The sequence below is a fragment of the Emys orbicularis genome, chromosome 8 (genome assembly GCF_028017835.1).
Source record: "Emys orbicularis isolate rEmyOrb1 chromosome 8, rEmyOrb1.hap1, whole genome shotgun sequence".
NCBI lineage: Eukaryota > Metazoa > Chordata > Testudines > Emydidae > Emys > Emys orbicularis.
Window position 1 is genome coordinate 7,132,070 of NC_088690.1, and position 20,699 is coordinate 7,152,768.

General features: G+C 43.7%; 1 protein-coding gene across 1 annotated transcript in view; it reads right to left on the minus strand.

Annotated features, from left to right (window-relative positions):
• The window catches only part of TRABD2B (TraB domain containing 2B), a 409,784-nt gene that overhangs the window by 50,130 nt on the left and 338,955 nt on the right, over positions 1 to 20,699 (minus strand). The window contains exon 5 of the mRNA XM_065410015.1: positions 15,236 to 15,326. Within this exon, the coding sequence (XP_065266087.1) occupies positions 15,236 to 15,326 (91 nt within the window). The remainder of the gene's footprint in view (positions 1 to 15,235; positions 15,327 to 20,699) is intronic.

The following is a 20,699-nucleotide window of genomic DNA, read 5'->3' on the forward strand; positions in this document are numbered from 1 at the left end:
CAACCCCAAGTGTGGCAATCAGGTGGACCCTGAGCATGTGGGCAAGACTCACCGGCCAGGCACCTGATTGCCTGATTCCCCCTAGGTGGGGCTCATTGTATAATCAGGTTGGCTTAGCCCATGGCTCTCAGCCCACCGGGCGAGCCACCTCAGTTACAGAACCATAGAACTATAGTTGAGAAAATTGTACTAAATAAGATTTGTGTGTCATCGAGCTTTTCCCCAGCTTTCCCAGGATCAGAAGAGCAAAGTAAACACCAGGCGATTTTCTGACTCGTCTAACTGCATTTATTCCAAACAATACATGTCCCTGGCACCTTACGCTGAATCCTTTCCTAAATATCTGGACATGTACATGCTTTGTTACATCATTGTGTCCTAGCACAGAAGTATAATCATCCCTTGATGCATGTGTAAAATTCTTATTTAACATTAACAAAAAGTTACGTGCATTGGTGGAGAGGTGTAGGTCTCACTACCCAATTTGGATGTGTAGGTGTTGGGATGGTTGTGTGTGCAAAAACTGCCTATGGAACTATAAAGGGCTAGACTGAACACATGGCCTTCTTCCTTTGATATATTTCAATGAGTGGAGTTTGACCATCAGATCAGAGGTGAGTTCCCCATCACGGGAGGTACTAGACACCCTCAACTCTCATCAGTGTTGAACTCAGGTGGGCGGAGCGGGTTAGGGCGTGGGGGTGCCCAATTGGCCGGGGCCACTGGGCACTGGCCCCAGTAGCCCAGTGGCTAATCCGCCACTATGCTGCAAGCTTCTGCTTCACAGAAGTGTGTGATCATATCTCAAGTAGGGATGAAACCAGTCAGTGATGCTTCTTGCCTCCAGAACTCAACGAGAAGTACAATACTACAAAACTAAGGCAGGCCCACGTGAGCCCATCTCAGCCAGCTGGATTGTGCTTTAAATTCCAAGTGTGTAATAAAAACAGGCCCAAAGATGTGGATATAGAAAACGCTTACACTCTAGAAGGATATTTCAGTTTCACCGAATAAAGTTAACTCATTCTGAATGCTGTTGGCGCACACACATACTCTAGGGTTAAATATAGCCCAGTGCCCACCCAAACCAGCATCTTCATAGAGGATAAGTGGCAGCCCAACTTAGTCCCTTGTGATTAAAATCCTGGATATAAAGAAGTATCATTTTTCCTCGGTGGAAGGGGAGACTGTTTATCTGGGAAGCATTTCACGTCAAGCACAATAGGAAACTATTTAGATTTCCAAAACTAGGTTAGCGCATGACTTCCAAGCTGTCCATCAGGAATACTTCAGAACATAAACATGTCTTTGCAGTGGGATTCCGTGGAAAGCAGTCAATACCCTGAATCTTTCAGCCTGGTTTGATCACTGTTCACCTTCATTTCAAAGTACTGCACTCACTTCAAACGCAACAGGGCCCATGGCTGGGAAAATGCTCTTGGAGGACAACAGATTCCAGACTCATATTGGCAGTTCCAAATTAAATGGAGATGGGTTGTCTCTACAAAGGTATTTTTGTGACTGGCTTTATTTTTGCATAAATAATTCTGAAATATAAAGTTGTGGTTGAAACCGATGAGGAACGTAATCTAATTGTTAGAACAGGGCACTGCCTGCAGGACTCCTGGGCCCTACCCATAACTTTCTCACTGAGCAACTGCATGATCATAATGCTTCTGTAGTTATATAAACTTCACGGGGGCCAATGGGGACAGAATTCAGGATTTTCTGCTCCAGAAAACAATAGCTTTCAATGAACGTTACTAGAGATACATTCCTCAGCAGCCTGTAGGTGTCGAGTACACACTCACTTGAGCAGGCTTGGAATTCCATACAGCAGAGGGCAAGGCTGATCCATATGCTCTAGCCAGTACATTAACACTCAGATTTGCAAAGCCTCCTTAAGTGACTAAATATCTCAGGCTAAAAAGCCACATAGATGCTCAGTTTTCCCATCTGTAAAGTGGGGATAATACTACTTGTTTGCGTACTCTGAGGGGGTGTAGTGAGGCATTGTTAATGAATAACTGAAGAATGGTTTGGAAATACAGAATGAAAACAATGAAGTCCAGGGATTGCAAATATATGCAAAAATGCGGAGCCTAAATGTAGTAAGACTGTTAAGCAACTTCAGTACTTTCCAACATGCACGTCAACTGCAGGATTTCCTAATATTTTTTCTTTAATTTGGCACGGGCGAGAGAACATAGAGAGAACGTAGGCTATGGCCCTGGAGGTCAGGATGGAGGTGAGGCTGTAAAACAGTTGATACATAATTATGTGTAAATATGATAGTTGGGACCTTCAAAAGGATTCAGCATTAACTTAACTCTTTTCCCACTGAAGTCAAAGGAAGTTTTACTTTTGACTCTAACGGGAGCAAAGTTGGGCCATTGCTAAGTGCTTTAGAAAATGACACCCTACAGAGATGGGGTGCTTTACAAATGATAGACAGACAGAGGAAGTCAAAGAAGCTATGACAATTTACAGCAGTTGAGGATCTGCTTTACAGTGTCCATCATACAGGCTAAGGGTCTTACTCCTGGGGGAATTATGGGCCACTGGACACATGCAGAATTCATGTCCCCCACAGATTTCCTTGCTTCCCCGCAGAAAAATGACTTTCCGACAGGGAAGCAAAGGGAAGCCGCAAAAGCAGTTACCCACCCCTCCCAGCAGCATGGGCGTGTTGTTTCAGGTGCCCGGAGCAGCCAGTCGAGAGGTAAATCACTGCTGGTGCTCAGGTCAGGGGAACTGGAGATGCCTTGGCATGTGGCTCCTACCCTGCGTTGGGCTCAGCTGCTAGTCCTGGCTGGGTTGGGTGCGGGAGAGTATGGGACGTCCTCTTTCCCTGCAAGGAGTGGATGGGGGCAGGGGCAGGGCCAGGTCAGACCCACCCCCAGAAACCTCCCTCAGCTGCAGGAAGCTCCACCCCCATCCCTCCCATTTCCTGACCCTATCCTCAGCTGTGGGTGGAGGGGTCTCTGAATGGGGATCTGCTACCCTGTCCGCCCAACCCCTGTGCATCCGGACCCCCCCATACTCAGACCCCTCTGCCGAGCCTCACCCCACCACACCAAGCCCCCCACATCCGAGCCCCCACCCTGCCAAGCCTCATTCCCCACACTCAGAACCCCCCAATCCCGAGCTCCCCACACCTAAACCCCCACCTCACCGAGCCTCACCCCCTGCATCCAGACCCCCCACACCCAAACCCCCCACCAAGCCTCACCCCCCTGAATATGGACCCTCACCCCTACATGCAGACCACCTCCTACTGAGCCTCCTGGGCTCAAACCCCCACCCCGCCGAGCCCTATGGCCCCTTCACCTTGACCACCCCAATGGATCCCCTGCACCTGGACCACCACCCCACTGAGTCCCAACCAATTGCACCCGTACTCCCACCCCAAGCCACACTCCTGCAGCACCCAGACCCCTCCGCTGAACCTGCCCACCCAGACCCTCCCTGCTGAGCCTCAACCACCTTTACCCTGGACCCCCCTGCAAAATCCCATTTCCCCTGCACCTGGAACCCTCCCAATGAACCCCTGTACATCCAGATCCCCCCCGCACCCAAAAGCCCCACTGAGCTGCCCGCACCCAGATTGCCCCACACAGAACCCTCTCACCCTACGTCTGGATCCCCCCACACTTGGATCCTGCAGGGCTGAGCCTGCCTGCACACACCTGCTGCTCCTGGTGTGGAGGGGCAGGGCACCAGAGTGTTTCTGGGGCCAGCCCAGCCCTTGCACTGTGTAAGGGTCAGGTGCAGCCTCACTGCCGAACCCATGTCCTGGGGGAGTACAAACTTCAGGGTGATCTCCCACCTCTGTGCAGCCAGTGGCCTGTGCTTCCCTCTCACATGCTGGAGCCTCCACATTTATTTATTGACAAATACAATTTGCAGAATTTTACAGAATTTTAAAATATTGTGCACAGAATTTTTATTTCTTTTGGTGCAGAATTTTTAATTTTTTGGTGCAGAACTCCCTCAGGAGTAGCCGGGTCTATCTCCCACAAGTAGAACAACTGAAGTCAGTGGGATTACGAACAGTGAGGATTCCAGGACAAGGCCTAAGCAGAACAATTCAGTTTCCATCAGGATTTCCTGACCTGTTGCCCTGTTCCTTCACTGAAGATGTGGACGTGCCAATCCTAAAGTTGGATTTTTGTATCGGAACACTGCACTGGAAAATCTCTCTCCTTGGAAGAACCTCTCCATATTGGATCCATCGATGGCTGTTAGTCATGTGTTTCCCAGATGTATCTACCTGATTGCTTTTGCCAACTTTTTTCTTATAGACATCCTCATTCCTCATTCTCCCTGCAACGTAGCACATCAGGGAGTGCAAGGGGAAAAAGTCAGTGTCTTTCAGAATGGATTAATGCTAATTAAGTTTGCAGGGGGAAAGAAAAGAGCTGAACTTGTGCTCTCTGTAGTTCAAGAAGCATGAAGTATTGCCATGTGCATCGATACACAGGAGGCTGCCCCTGACACACACAGAAAGTGGAGGAGTTGCTTTGCTGGGAAGTTCTGACTAAGCTAAAATGATGTCAAACACAGGAATTTAATCTCCAGGAAATGGAAAACAGATTGGTGTGATCCTCACTTGTAAGTAGCATGAACTGTAGTGAAGGGTGAACCACAAAGATTAGTTTGGCTCACAGAGGGATGAACAAGTCTGGATGCTTCTCTAACAGATCAGAAGTGGAGCTGGGTAATCTATTTGCAGCAAACCATTTAATGGATGAATTTTCTCTTTTCAGATGATCAGGAACGGACTTTGATTGTTAATCAAAATCATTCAATGGGTATTGTATGCAAACGTATTGTAAATTACTTGCTAACTGGTTCTTCAAGTAGTTGCTATTCATCATTTGTTAGTTCTGCTACAGGCAAGTTTGAGGAGTGCTTACTTGTACCGGTGAGCACTTACTCCCATAAGTAGTTCCACTGAAGTGAATGTACTCAACAACATAAGTACTCCACAATCTAGCCCTGTGAGACTGGCCACCTAAATCACATGGTTTTGTTTCTGGATGACTTCCAAATCACCTGGGACTTTCAAGATGGCCATGTGAACACCTCAGCACTACTACAGGTATGAAAAAGTGTATTTATGTGTGGAACCATGAATATTCTCAGCACTTTCCTTTTCAGCAACCATTCTTGTGAACCAAATTTTACTTGCAGAAATGTTGGCCAGAAGGATAATATGGAGAAAAGACCTTGAAACTTATTTCTCCCACCTTGTTTGTAGGAAATCATCCATATTAAATACTTGCTTCTACATATCATGCAGAATTACCTGCAGTTCTGCTGACAACCAAGCGAGTAGTTCTAATGATTACAACACATCCCACAAACTCCACTGTTAAAAAAGATGGCTCTGGAAGTAGAAAAGCTATCAGGTCAAATGTGTGAGGCCTCTTTGCATGACAGTATGATAACAAAGGTAGGGAAAGTTGACACTGGATAGACTGAGTGACTGCAGACATACTGCAGACATACCTAGATAAATGGACAGTCCTTCAAACCACATGATGCCACTTTATACCGTTGTACCACTTGAGCTGGTACAAAGTGTAGCAGCACTTTAGTCCAGATTGATATCACCGGGAAATGAATCAGTCCAAAGGACAAGTGCAACATGATCACTGACAGGGCAATCTTCTTTGTAATGGGCCAAATTCTCTGTTGGTATAAACGGGCACAGATACATCGTCTGAATTTAGTCCAGTATCTCCAGGTCATTCTGTCTCCTTTCTGATTCATTCTGTAGCCTTTCTGATGAGGATGCCAACAAAGCTACCATATTATTGCCAATTCTGGCACTGGTTCCTGTCCTGTGGAGACCGGTCCCATGGGAGGGATGCCAGGAAAAGCAACCCATTTCCTGTAGGTCACCAAACAACCATAATGGGCCAAATCCAAAGACCATGGAAGTTCAGCAGAGTCTTTCTACTGCCTTCAATGGATTTTTAATCAACTGTATGGAACTGAGCTGTGGCTTCCTTGGCCAAGGAACTAGGAGCCTGGAACCTCTAGGAGCCCCTGCTCTGAGGCAGTCCATGCGACAGGCAGCCTAGGAGTGGGGGAGCCTGGTAGCTCGGGATCCCCAGCAGAGGGAGCTGCAGAACTGGGAATAATTTCAAATTTTTCTGGCAAAACTAATATTTTCTTTCAGAAGGTGCCTGATATCTGACAGGTGGCATAAACAGCATGCACAGACACTGGCCGTAACTAATACCTTGCTATGATGTGAGAGGGTCTTTACATTTTCATTGACAAGTTAACTCTGCTTCCCTACCCCTGATTTTGAAACCTTTCCCTATTTCCTCCCACCCCCAATACTTACCTTGAGTGACTCAACCCCTGAGATAACTGTGATGGGGAGATAAAATCACGAAGGACGATATTTTAGGGCCATGTAGGAATTCCACCATATTTCTGTGACTAAATTTCAAAAGCACTAAACAATCCTATTCCCCAACTTTAGGTTAGGCAATACATTCACATACACATGGACATGATCCCTATTTAATCCCCATCCCCTCCTCTTTGGAACCGTTGCAAATTATATTGTCATGTGAAAAAACAATGAATTATGGCTTTGATTCCCTTCTGTCCTGACTGTGATGGAGCTACTGAAGGGAGGATGATCTAGAGGCTTGGATTAAATCCCAAAGTTCACAGTAGAAATCAGGGATTGTTCCAGCACTGCCACCTGGAAACCATTCAGAGTGGGGAAAAGATATCCAACTTTTTTCCCATCTCAGAAGAGATTTGGTTCAGGGTAGGTTAAAGTTTCAGGTGAAGATTCATGCCAGTTCTTACTTGATCTGAACCAGTTCACCCATCCCCAGACAAAGGTGTTATTTTACATTATGTGCTATTTCTTTATCCTTCCTTTTCTAGCAAAACTTTACCTCATTTGACTTCAACCATTCCACTCCAAGAGTGAAATTCTGGCCCCAACTGAAGTCAAGTTTTCAGTCTATAGATCTCTCTTTCCCCCCTTTCTTTCAATCTACCTTCACAATGTTCTTTGTCTTACCCCATCTTCCTTAAACACGGACCTCTGCATAGTTTGCCTTCTTCATTAGTAGACCATCCCTCCCATCTGTCCCGTTCTCCCCGCTCCCCCGCCAAAAGAAGCCATTTGAATGTTCATTTCAGAGACAGGTCAGAGATGCAAAGTTGACATCTAGATGTGGATCCAAGCTTCGCCAACATTTGCAGCTGTTCAGATCCAGAAGGACAGAAGCTCGCTGCAAAGTTGATATCCGCATTCAGACCTGAACTGCTCCAATTTGTGGGTGGGTTCAATTCTGGAATTTTGGTTTGGTATCATGGGCAGTTAATTGGCACTTTGCTGTTCTGGGAAGCGCGATAAGAACTTTGAATGATGGGCGTGATGGCTCTGCATAGCTCTGAGCACAGGGAAGAAGGATGGTTATTGGCATGTGAGAAGGGAGATTTCCAACCAGTGGGAAGGTGTGCAGCATTATTTGTATTTTTGAAACTGATCCTTCTCATCTGTAATACCAGACTGAAGTTTACTACAAACACGGCTTTATTTCTGCAATTAATTAAACATATTGTTTCTTCTAAGACTTAGGCCCAGATCCTCAATGGGAGATAGGAGCCTAAATCTCTTTGAGGATCTGGGCCTTAAGCCTAGTGCTGATTAGAGAGAATTAAGTTATGCAAAAACTGCTATCCATACCAACTCCGGGCCTGATCCTGCAACGGGATCTTTGACGCCCAGGGACAGTTTTAGGGGCTGGGGTACAAAGTGGCTGTGCTGGATGCCAACTTCCAGGGGGCGCTATACTGCTTAGCCATTTTTTTCTTCGCTGATTGGCTGGCCCCGTTTTTCTTTGTTTGTTTCTTTTTGGCTCAGTTCTCAGGAGATGGGGGAGGGGGTGGCACGGAAAATATTTTCCACCTTGGGCAGCAGAATGCTTAGAGACGTTCCTGCTCACACCCATGCAGATACCTAGAAATAAGAGCAATGCCCATATTCTGTGCAGCTTCAGGGCCATAGATTTCTTCCGCCCATGCCCAACATCTATTCTTCTTGTTGACACAGCAAGTCTTAGATGGAGTAGATCCCATGCTCACAGCTAAAACAGCAGCTTATAAAAATAACCATTGAGCTAATTTGTTTGCTGCTGCACCTCCAGGTTACCTTCTGTGTGGTCAGTGCACCATTAATATTTCTTTAAAATCAACTGAATGTCAGGGGACATTCAGATGCAGTCCAGGTATGGACTGCTTGCTCTATCCTATACATTCAGCAGCTCAGTGTGTGTGCTGCTCAACCTGCCTGCAGCAGGTATATTCAAGGGCAAAATGTATTTGCCTGCATTACGCCTATTACTCTTACATGCAGATCCCATGCATTCTGGAACATACCTGGGATGTACCACAGCAGTGAAGGGGATTTTTAATAAGGTAAATTGACAGCAGGAATCCCATGGGTTTCATCATGATTGATACAATACAACCCTTAAGGAAGTAATAAAGTGGAGGCCATTGCATTCTGGTTTAGGGTGTCATACCCAAAAGTGCCTAAGGGCCAGATTTACGAAGGTATTTGGGCACCTAAAGCTGCAGATACGTGCCTAGTTAATATACAAAAGTGCTGAAGCAGGTTAGATGCTTTGACTGTCATGGGATTTAGCTGCTTAGCCTGCCAAGGCATTTTGTAAATTCCATGAGATGCCTATCTATATCTTTATGTGCCTAATTACCTTGGTCAAGCTGAGCGTTAGGCACTTTTGAAAACATCCCCCTTAAATTCTAGTCCTCTCCATCAACAAGATCAAAATGTGGATTGTGATGAAATAAATATTTTTGAAATTGGATCAATTTTTTTAACCCGAAAAAAAAATTGTCCTCAAAATATATTTGCGGGGTGAGCTGGAACAATGTTTGGATTTTGTTTTTCTCTTGTGGATCCCATCACGGCCCCTAAATAGAGATTTCAGGCAATGAATGGCTAAACATACATCTCGTAGCCTCGCCCCAAGATAACAGCAAACATTCTTGTCTTGTACCTCTTTCATTGAGGAAGGGAGCACATTCCACAGCAAATCAATCTTCTCTCTCGCTCTCTGCTCCTTCAGAAAGCAGGGAGGGGGGGAAATTTTGCCTCATACAGATTCCAATGACTTGAGCAGATCAGTGGCCGCAGCTGCTGCTAATTTAATTTGAAACAGCAGAACTAAAAGATCAATTCAGGAAGCACCTGCGGCCAATGATGCTTCTCTGTTGTTTAAGAATTCTCAGAACCTACTCCATCCTTCAGCCGCGCGCCAAAGCTTTAGGTACTGCATACAGTGTCATAGCCAACAAAATGCACGGTAGTACTTCTTTCCATCAAACCACTCTGTTGGATGCTATATTTAATGATATGTTCTTGCTGAATGGAAGAATATAAGCTGTGCTTTTATTTCCGTCCTTAACCTCTTGGGGCTAGGCAGCAGAAATTAATTACCATCCTTCTATATAGGCCTCTCATCCCAGTGGAAGCAGCAAGAGGCAAGCTGCAGCTGATACCTGTATACTCTGCCAAACCAAAGAAAGGTACAGCATTCCTCCATGACTTGGCAGCAGGTGAGGAGCATGGCCTTTGGGATGGCTTCTCCTACAGTCCTTATGCACAGGAGAGCTTGGGTACCACAGTTGTCCCTATCACAAGAGCACACAAAGGTGAGAAGTCTACTCAGGTCCTCCTCCATGGATCCATGCAAAAGCCTGCTCACCATCTGGCCCTTCACTTTCATGGACTCAGGAAGATGATTGTCTCTGCTCTTCTTAGCTAGGTTTTATTTTTGGTTGAATGTATATAATTAAGCTTTCAAGGTAAAACACTTCAGATTTTATTCTTTGGATTCTGCTTTTGTGCTGTTTGAATCTCGCACTTCTTCTAACAGACATGATGAAATCCTGTAGGTATTTCTGGAGAGAATCTGAATATATTCTTATGCTTTCTGAAACTCAAATAGATTTCAGAGCCTAGATAAAATGACCTAAGGTGACATCTCTTGGCTATGAAGCTATTCACAGCTTTCTTTAATTTTCCTTTAGACTAATGAAATTCAAACTATTTATGGAATCCCAGAATCTGAGACATCAAAGACAAATGTGGCTTATTGGTCCATCTCCCTGCCAAGGTAGGATTGTTCCCTGTAGCATGAAACACCATCTAGTGTTTTGTCAAAGCTAGTTTAAAAGTTCCAAATTATGGGTCTTATGACTTTTCTCTAGAAAGACTGTCCTACAGCCTAATATATCCCACTGTCAGGAAACTTCTCTTGATGTCTAGCCTAAACCTTCCCTTCCTTAATTTCACCCCTTTACACCAACGTAAACCCCCACGTGCTACCCTAAACGATTCCTCTCCATCAATGCTCCAACCATTCAAATATTGTGACCCCCCCGGTTAGCATTCCCTTGGCCAAGCTATAGACATTTAGCCATCTTAATTTTTTCTTGCCAGTCAATCCATCCATTCTGCCCATGCCCCCAACCAAACAAGTGTCCAGCCAATCTTCTCTGAACTCCTTTCACTTTCTTAACCGCTGTTTGCCAATGTGGTGGCACAGAGGACCTGGTTCCCTTCTCTTTTATGCCACTGTAACTCCATTAACCTCAGCAGAGTTACTCCTAGTCTACGCTGGCATAAGTGAGAGGAGACTCAGACCCACTATTTCACGTACAGTCCTTCAAAGATCATGCAGAAAGCAACCATGCTCCATAAAGTGATGTCTCCCTGCATGTGACTCAAAACTGTCTGGACCTTTTTATTCTAGCCAAACTCATGTTTAATTTGCTGCCCATTACCACTGCAAGGTGTCTCTTTTAGCACTAGGACTTTCCAGGTCTTCCCCTCCCTTTTTGTGTATTGGTACTTATTTTGATTTAAATGGTTAAAAATCTAAAGACATCTACACAAGGCTCTAGATGCCCTATCACTCTATTAACAGATTAAAAAATTTTATTAAGATGATGTTAAAAAAAAAAAAAGTGAACAGAGTTTGAGCATAGAAGTTTCTGGTTCTCAGGGAATAACGTACAGATTATCGAGGGTGCAAAGTTTGGTTTAAGATCTGGTGGCATAAGGAATACAGAATTTGCAATATCCCCGATTGGGGGTAAAAGGTTGATGGGTCAAAGTACAGGCATTGAGATATGAGGGTATGAAGTTCATAGAGTGGCTATGTTCGGGTGTGGAGTATAATGAGTGGATATGATGATGAGGATGGATTGACCCTCATTTGGTGAGATTTAATGTTCAGGGAGTTTATGGTTCCGGTTCATATGATCCAACAGAGAAGGTCACTTGGGCCCTTTCTCGTAGTGGGAGAACGATGTCGCTCTGGCTCACGCTGAGTTTACAACATAAACTCAGCACCATTAAACAGTCAATCAGACAGGAACTCAGCCAGGTGGTTGTCTCCAAAAAAAGTCCTTTCTGCTCCTTCATCATTCTGGGAGCATATCCTCAACCCTCTCCAAAACCTGCATCAGAAAGATGTCTTTTGCAGCATGCCCAGAGGTAGCCAAATACAGACTATTCCAGACCCAGGGGGGAAGCACTTTCCATGGTCTCCACTTGTCAGCAGCCTCCCTGCTTTTGCAATGGGGAACCAGTGGAAGTATGGCAGGGGGAGAAAGGAAATCCTTCAAGTAGGCAGTACATGTGGTTTCAATTATTTTCCTTTCAGTGCATTAGGTTCCATGTTTCCAAACCCAATCTCCCTTTGCTGTTTTCTGTCTGTCTCTGAACTTGCTACGTTTTTTTTTTTTTTAACATTTCCTCTGTTCTGTGTGATGCTTGCAAATTAGTATCGCCTGTAAATTTCATTAACATGCCATTTATGCCTTCTTTTAAACCACGAGTGAAGACATGGAGTAAGATCTCACTCATGGCTGACTGATCTGTCCGTCTAGGCATTTATGCCATGTTCATCAATGTAGTATCCAACCCTGATAGAATACTACTAGACCCCTCCTCGATCCATCTCACACAGAATCATAGAAATGGAGGGCTGGAAGGGATCTCAAGATGTCATGCAATCCATCCACCCATGCAGAAGCAAGTTTAAGTATGCTTCCTGATAGGTGTTTGTCTAATGTACACATAAATATCTAGAACTCCTCTCTATCCCTTCACATGGTTGCTACACTACAGAATGCAAGTTTTCTACAACTCTTTTTTATGGGAGCAGAGAAACACAGACATCATGATTCTAGGAGACAGAATATAACATTTTACTAAGTCTCCCATATAAAACTCAACCTGGACCTGGAGGACCAAGAACTTTATGGTTTTAACTAGAGCTGCTCAAAAATCTTCAACCGAAATGTTTTTCAACAGAAAAGTGGGTTTTCGAATAAATGACTTTTTTTTTTTGTGGCAGAAAAGGTCTTTGATTTTTTTTTTGGAAAACAGAAAGCCCAAAACCTGAAAATTGTTGGTTTTTTTTGTTGGAAAACAGAAAGCCCCAAACCTGAAAATTTTTTGTTTTGTTTTTGTTGTTATTAACTGGCAGAAATATCCATTAACATTTTGATGAAAACTAACTCTTTTAGTGGTTTTAGTTTTCATCAACATTTTCTATTGGAAGAAAAAAAACATTTTCTGACCAGCTCTATTTTCAACTTAACTCCACAAGCTCTTCCCATTTACAAGTGATTCCTATCTTTCTGCTCCAATGAATTTCCAAATCGTATCTGAGCATATTCCCTTCCTTCCCTCTTGTATCTTTTCATTTCTTTCTCCATCTGATATTATTTAACTCTGAAGTTTTATTGCTGAATAAACTCTGTGAAGCATTCAGGATAAACTTTGTGTCAGAGATACTTATGGGCCATTAAGCTTTATCATATTCTATATGAAGGATTGCAGGAGTTTTGCAAACAAGGTCCAATCAGCCAAATGTTAAGACTATATAAATCTAGACAGTGTTTTTGTACAGAGAATACAACCAGACAAGATTCATTAGTCCTGCAATTAATCCCGTTAATGAAACTCACCTCATAGTTGCATTGTGCACTGTTAGTCCCACTAGGGACAGGAAAATGCTACTAACTGTGGCAGATTTGGCAATTTCCTGCGATATTCTTGAGAGACCTTATTGAATTATGTTTAAGTATCTTTGGAGCCCATTGTATTAAATGAATTGTTTATGTATTCTTGCGGGCTGGGATTGTATGTAACCTCTGCTGGGGGGAAGAGGGAGCGTGGATGTGATAGGTGCGAGAGCTATGTGCCAGGCAAGAATGGGCTTTTGGAACAAAAGATATTACGTTGTTTTCCTGGGAATTTCCCCGGAGAAGTGAATGCGAATTCCGCACCTCTGGGCACGCAAAAATCCAGCCTTTTGAAACTATGCCCTGAGGAGTGAGCCATTGTCTGCTGGTCACCTCTTACAAGAGGCCAAGATCAAAGGGCCAAGCTGTATAAAGTAAAGACTGAACTATCCTTGGTGGTGCTGGTTCTGAATCTGAGACAGTTATGAACTTGTAACCCACAGGGAAAACCCAGCGTTTCTGAAGGACTGACACCTACCAGAGCCTGAGGCTGGAATTGGGGTGATTTGGGGTAAGCCTTTTAGCATGCACATAGGTTCTTTTATTGTTTTTAATATGTTTTCTTGCTGATTATTTTTTACCTTAACAATAAATGTTCTTGCTTATACAGAGTGATGTACAAACACTGTGGGCCATTATGTTGTTCACAGCCTCTGGAGAGCAGGGATGGTGGAACAATTTGTATAGTGGGGATGCTGAGGGACATTGACTCAAACTGTAAACCCTGTATATGATGGAAACCACTTCCAGCCAGGGGGTGCTGCAGCACCCCCCGCACCCATAGTTCCAGTACCTATGCTGGAGAGAAAGCAAAACACAGACTCTGGCCAGTTTAGGCCATCTAGCTTGCTGGGCAAAGCACAGTCTAGGCAGGGAGTTGTACATCCAGGAAAAACCCTAGTCAGCAGGAAGTGAGATGTGGGTCTCTGCCCAAGAGAGGTGATAGCTGAGGAGCCGGGAGCCTAGAGTGGGTGCCCTGGGTGGACCATAGAGGGGAACACACGTGCGATTGCTCAGAACAGTGGCACTAGCACTTATTCCTAGCATGGGATTGCTAACAATCTTATGAAGAAATGTCAGCCAATGTTATCTCCAGGGTGCACAGGGGAGGAGACAGTGCAAAGATAATGCATTTCCTTGGATACTTCCAGAGAGGAGAAGATGGTTACAAAACACTCCTCTCAGGATGTGTGCTTTGTCTGGGACACAGATGCACAAAAGGGCCCTTAAGGGAAAAATCGACATCCCTGGGGAGGAAAAAGGGGCCTGGCACAAAGAGGCATCAACAGAAGCTCAAGTGGCAGCTACATTTCCAGCAATGCACCGTAGCCCTGCAGCGTTGAGGTGACTACTGCCCCGGGGAGAGGGGAAGAGGCAGCGGGAAAGCTGCCAGGGGAAAAGCTGACAAGGACAGTGGCGTTTCTTAATGAGTAAAATAACTCAACAGAATGGTACCACCTCTCAGTACATTGATCTGTTCTTGTTTTCACCACAGTGCATCTGACCTGGTCTGAATCGTAGGTGTTCAGGGTGCTGCCACACCCCTTGACTTAAAGTGGTTTCCAGAGTTTATCACAGAATATCAAGGCTGGAAGGGACCTCAGGAGGTCATCTAATCCAACCCCCTGCTCAAAGCAGGGCCAATCCCCAGACAGATTTTTGCCCCAGATCCCTAAATAGCCCCCTCAAGGATTGAACTCACAACCCTGGGTTTCACAGGCCAATGCTCAAATCACTGAGCTATCCCTCGCTCCTACAGTGCCATCGCTAATTGTTGTATTTCCAATAAACAAGGCATATTGCCTTTTCCCCTGAAAAAGATCCTGTGTGCTTCTTATAAGCATAACATCAGCACCCCCAGTATACAAATTGTTCCAGCATCCCTGGTGTGAATAAGCAGTGTCTATGTCATCTAAACCTACAGGGAGCTACCTCCTGCCACAGTATCACACATTTGATGTACATTAGCTGACACTTCAGATGCCTTCCATTGAAACGAGTACCTGAAATTTTATAGGGAAGAAGGTAACTCACCCTCTTCGCTCACCAAAATAATCTTGCTCACTCGGAGAAAGAGAGAGAGAGAGAGAGAGAGAGGTTAAAGGATCTACAGGCAGCTGCTTACTTTCCAATTGGTTGTCCAGCAGGTGTATGCTCCACTTCAAAGCCTGCTTGTCTCAGCACATCAATCACAGTATTGTTACCCAGGAAGTGACCTAAAACATGGACAGAAAAACAGCAGCGTCACTCAAACTGCTCCTTGAGGGTACTCCCTCCTGTCGACCCAAGCTAGGAGGAGTAGGTTACCAAAGACAGGGCTGGCTCCAAGGGCAAGCAAGTCAGGTCAAGCAACTGGTTGGGGCCCAGAAGAGACTCAGCTACTCACACCCTGGTCCACTACTGCTCTTTGGGCAGTAGGAATGAGACTAGCCAACTCACAGCCTGACGCGCTGCCCCCTACGGGCCAGGAATTGATCGAATGGGTAGGCAACTCAAGGGCCAATTCTTCCACAGTAACTTGGAGCCTGCAAATTGTTGTGGTAGTTCTGTATAACTGCCATTTTAAACACAAGCTCACACTCTAAATCACCCCCTCACCCGGGTTTTACAATTGTTCCTGCAAAAGGTGAGAGAAGTATTATTAGTCACCCTAATTGATTTCAGATTAGGCTTCTATTCAGGAGTAAGACTGGGTGGAATGCAGGACTAGATGACCTCCTGAGGTCTCTTCCAACCCTAATCTTCTATGATACAAATACTCTGCTAAATACCACAGTGCCATCAGACCATGTTTCTATCCCTTGTTACCTAGTGTTCCTAACATTTGTGTGAATGGGTTAGGCTTGTGTGATTGTTTAGGGCATAGTTGTTTCTCTAGGATAATTGGCTAAAGTGGGACTCAGAGTGGCTAGATCTTATGCTGGTTCTCTGCACATCGGTGAATTTCAGCATTGATTGCTAACCCCAAGCATTAAAAAAATCATGAGATCAGCTTAAAAATCAGGAGATTAATAAGAAGGGGGGAGGGATAGCTCAGTGGTTTGAGCATTGGCCTACTAAACCCAGGGTTGTGAGTTCAATCCTTGAGGGGGCCACTTGGGGATCTGGGGCAAAATTAATACTTGGTCCTGCTAGTGAAGGCAGGGGGCTGGACTCGATGACCTTTCAAGGTCCCTTCCAGTTCTAGGAGATGGGATATCTCCATTTATTATATTATTAAGAACGAATTTTGGATTCTTTTCATTGGTCTGTGGGGTTTCGAGCCTTTGGGATTTGTCATAAGGGTGCCTTTACCCCATACTGCCCTGTTGGCTGAGTGTACTAGGGCTGGCACTCCCCCCCCCCCCTTAGTTTTCCTTTCCGAGGTTGGTCTTCTCAGCTTCCCAGATACAGGTCTGTGTGGGAGATGTGGCTTAGCTCTCCAGCCAAGTCACAACAAATGTAATCCCTTCTAAGGTACCAAGAGTCCAAACAGAAAAGTTCTAAGCAAACAAAAACGTTCTTCTACCCTTCAGGCCTTCTCTTCAGCCCACCCACTGGGCCTTGTTTGCAGCCCCTTTCTCAAGCCCCACCCCCTCCCTGGGCTTCAGAGCCTAAGCTGCTGCCTAAGCTATTTTTAGTGCCATAATGCAAGCCCGAGTCTGTCAACCCAGGCTCTGAGACTTGCTGCTGTGGGCAACCACTTGCGTGTAGACGCACCCTAAGGATTCAAGGGTAATTCAGTCTCCAGTCTCTTTTAAGCCTCGGTCTCCCTGCCTAAACTGCCAACAAGGATGCTAATTAGTATCAGTTGTGAGGGTGATGTGGTTATAGGGGTTTTAGTGCAACCCACAAGCATCATAAACAGTTTTTAGCCAAAAGACATTTCTTTAAACTATTCAAATCACATTTGCAGGCCCTAACTTGTTCCAGGATTCCACTACCTCCTTTTCAGAAACATAAAAATTTGATTTCCCCCCTGACTAACTTGCTTATAACTAAAGCCAAAGGACCAGTCCCAAAAATGCGTTCCACACTCTCCGAGAGGAGAGCAATATGACATTTGTGAGCGATTAATTTGATTTGATCATAACTGGATTTTTTTTAAGCAATGCCAGAGCAAACAAAGGCCCGATCCTTCAATTGGTTGAACAGAGAGCTGCAAGTGGAATCGGGAACAAAGATGTTTCCGTGTTCATACTCCAATGTCCTAGTTTTTCTTGACATGGAATTCAAGTTGCCAACATTTTTATTTGTAGGAACAAGTGTCCTGAATCTTATTAACCGTTGACCTTTACATCATAATACCAAAAGAAACCCAATTATAATTCTTCATAGCTCTTAATTCATTTAGTCCTGGCAAAAAGTAGCATAATGACAACCCTAAATCCTCATCTATTCAACAGTCATGACCAGGGCAGCAGCGTTACCAGCTTCCCAACAATGCACTGTAAATACATTCAGGGGTGAGAGATATTTTGGCCTTCCGATCATTTGGCTTCTCTGTTAAGACTGCCAACAAGGATGCCATCTGTGGATCTGGTTGGCTTTTGTTGAGTACTTAAGTTATTTAGGTTGAGGAAAGTATGGGATGGTGGCAGTTTTGTTCTCACTGCATTCCAAAATTGGACACACTTGTTTTCTGCCTTCCGGAATTTGTAGTGGACTGAAATACTACAGTGTTGGGGATGACTTGTATTAATTAACAATTTTTGTCATGCAGACAACTGTCCACAAGGATGTGGACAGAGACCATTAATCACTTCACCCTACAGTTTTTGGATTCTATCAACATTTGTTCATTATTTACCTGGAAGGAGTCAAACCAGACATGTAAATGTGAAAAGGCCTGCAATCCATCACTGTGCCTTGAGCCCTCCAGTCTTCTGCCTTAATTATTCATTAGGAAAACATCCCAATGGTATCGGAGGGGTGCTTAAGATTTGCCCAGAAATTGCAGGGGATAAGAGAAGTTCCTGCTAAGTGTCAGAACCAAAGATTGTTCTTGAGATCAATATTTTTCAAAGCAGATAGATCGTACTAGAGTTGGAGCCCACTTACTCCAATGTCCAACAGACTATCTCTCAAAGGAGCTAATCATTCCCTGAAAGATCACTGTGGAAACAGCAGAGCTGGTTTTGAAGTGAGAAACTGGCCAGACAGCATAAGAATCTAATTACAAACACCCTAATAATGCAGACTGTGTAGGGTCAGAAGTTTGTCTCTCTTGGGGTACCCAGGTATTTTCAAAGAGTACCTGCCTGGATGAGCAAAGTCCAGAGGGATTCAATAAATAATGCTAGCGTATACAGCCAAGCAATAGGCCAGTCATCTCATCTTTTCGGTCACAGCCCTACGCCCACTGAAATCAATTGGAGTCTTTACATTGACATCAGAGGGGTTTTGGACAATGCCCTAATTTATAACTAAACTGACTCTTTTATCAGTGAAACACTGTAATAAGCAGCATAGTGTGGAGCCTACTATACAAGTCCTCTTCAATCCAACCTATTTGATTTTGCCTAAATGGCAGAATCTGAAACTCTTTAACTTCCCCCATTCATGCATCCTTCCCACTTTGCTGTGTCTTGTTTGCAATGATACTTGAATGTTGACCAGTTTTGCCTTGCTGCTCACTTTACTTCTCCTCTCCGCAATATTCATTTATTTCCCCCCCTTTTGGAATAAAAGTTGCTGTGCGCAACTTCTTATCTCTCCATGAACGGATCTGAAGATATGTTCTAGCTCAACCTGAAGCCATAGGGTTGATTCAGGAAGCACTGGATGAAATTCTATGGCCAGACTAGATGATCACAATGGTTCCTCCTGGCCTTAAAATCTATGAAAATTGCACACACACTGTGATCTTCCTTGGTGGCACATATCCTGAGCTTAGCACTATCTTTGTTAACAATTTACAGCAGCGTATGATTTTCAATGGATCAGTTGGCCAAATGAATGCCAATTTCACCAGCACACTCACAGGTATTTCAGTCCATTGTGAACTAATTCCCCACACTTCCTACTTCCTGCCACTTTATCACTAAAGCTGTTAAAAAATAAAAGAATAAAGATTTTGTAAAATTATTTTTATTTTTAGAATGGCTTGGGTATATTTCATTCTCTCTCCACCTACTGAAAAATAGCAATACCATTTTTGCTAAAACTTTCCAAATTGTCAGAATTGTCAGAGAAGAAGCCTGGAAAATATCTCCCTAAAAGGTAAAAACTTTAGGAAGTTATAATTATTGAAAACTTTGTGCACGTGGAAATAGATAGATAGATGGATAGTTTAGATAGATAGATTAGATAGATAGATGGATGGATGTCAGGTCTTCTGAGCTGATACTCACTATTTATTCTGAACCTGGATGAAAAATCCCTTTAGTATTATCCTGATTTATTGTGACAGTTGATGAGTGCTAGGACTAAAAAGGTCAGAATATCTACTGTCCTGGGAATGCCTAGTAAATATGCAGAGAAAAGCAGCTGAAAGGAGAAATAGAAGACCTGCCACACAGAGGTTTATGTGGTAATTCCAATATCAGGCACAAAGATGAATACTGCAAAATCTCCACTAACAATTTACGTTAAAATAAGTTTCATAGTTGCAAATAAACCATGGCAATAACACATTGGGTATTATATTTCTAGGCTTAGAAGGATTTGATTTTTATCAGTAAATGTTAATTTCACCGTATACACACAGACTGACAAAAATATTTCCCTCTATAATAATCAAAATCTACAGACAGGGAAAGTAAGAAAAATGCTGCCTAAGAGCTTATCACAGTTTGATATAAGGATATTTACTTTGCATATTTTGACATGCAATGTTGACAACTTGTGTTTTAATGGTTATAAAGCTTTAACATTTTTTAATCTCAACGCCTACTGTCATTAAATAATTATTATCTGACACTCCCATAATTTCCTGAAACTGTAAAAATTTAAAATAGATAAATATACAAAAAATACTTTAAGTCCATAATTTTGCACAACTGTGAAGCTTTAAGTAAATAAAAATACAAAAAAAAAAACCCAATATTCTGTCAAAATTACAAATAATAATAGAATTCTCCCAAGCCTATAGATAAAGCTGTATGTATGATGCTCATGACAATAGAGGGCAAGATTGTTCGAATGATAAATGGGTACTGTAATAGGTATTGTACAAGGTTAAAATTTGAGCCATCTCTTAAAAAAACTCTGCCCCTCTACATTTCTAACAGGTCCTGGATTGGTGCGTATTTAGAGTCAACTTCTGCCCTTTTTTACTGAACTCGATTCACCGGTAGAAGATTAGGATGAGATCCAGGACAGTAATGGGAAGTAAAGGCGGTCCATCTGCTTCCTAAAGAAGACTTGATACCAATGACTTTTGCTAGAGGGTAATTTTCAATGCTAAACATACCGTGAACTCAAAGTTTGGCCACAATTTACTTTAATAAACTGACGACTTTGTAAGAAGGATCTCTTTGTGTAAGTCCCAACTGAAGTCAATAGTAGTTTTGCCATTGACTTCATTGGGGCCCGGATTTCACCCCTTTAGCTCAAGTGGTATGAGCCTGTGTTTTGGGGTCGGACGATCTGAATTTCTCAGTGAATGT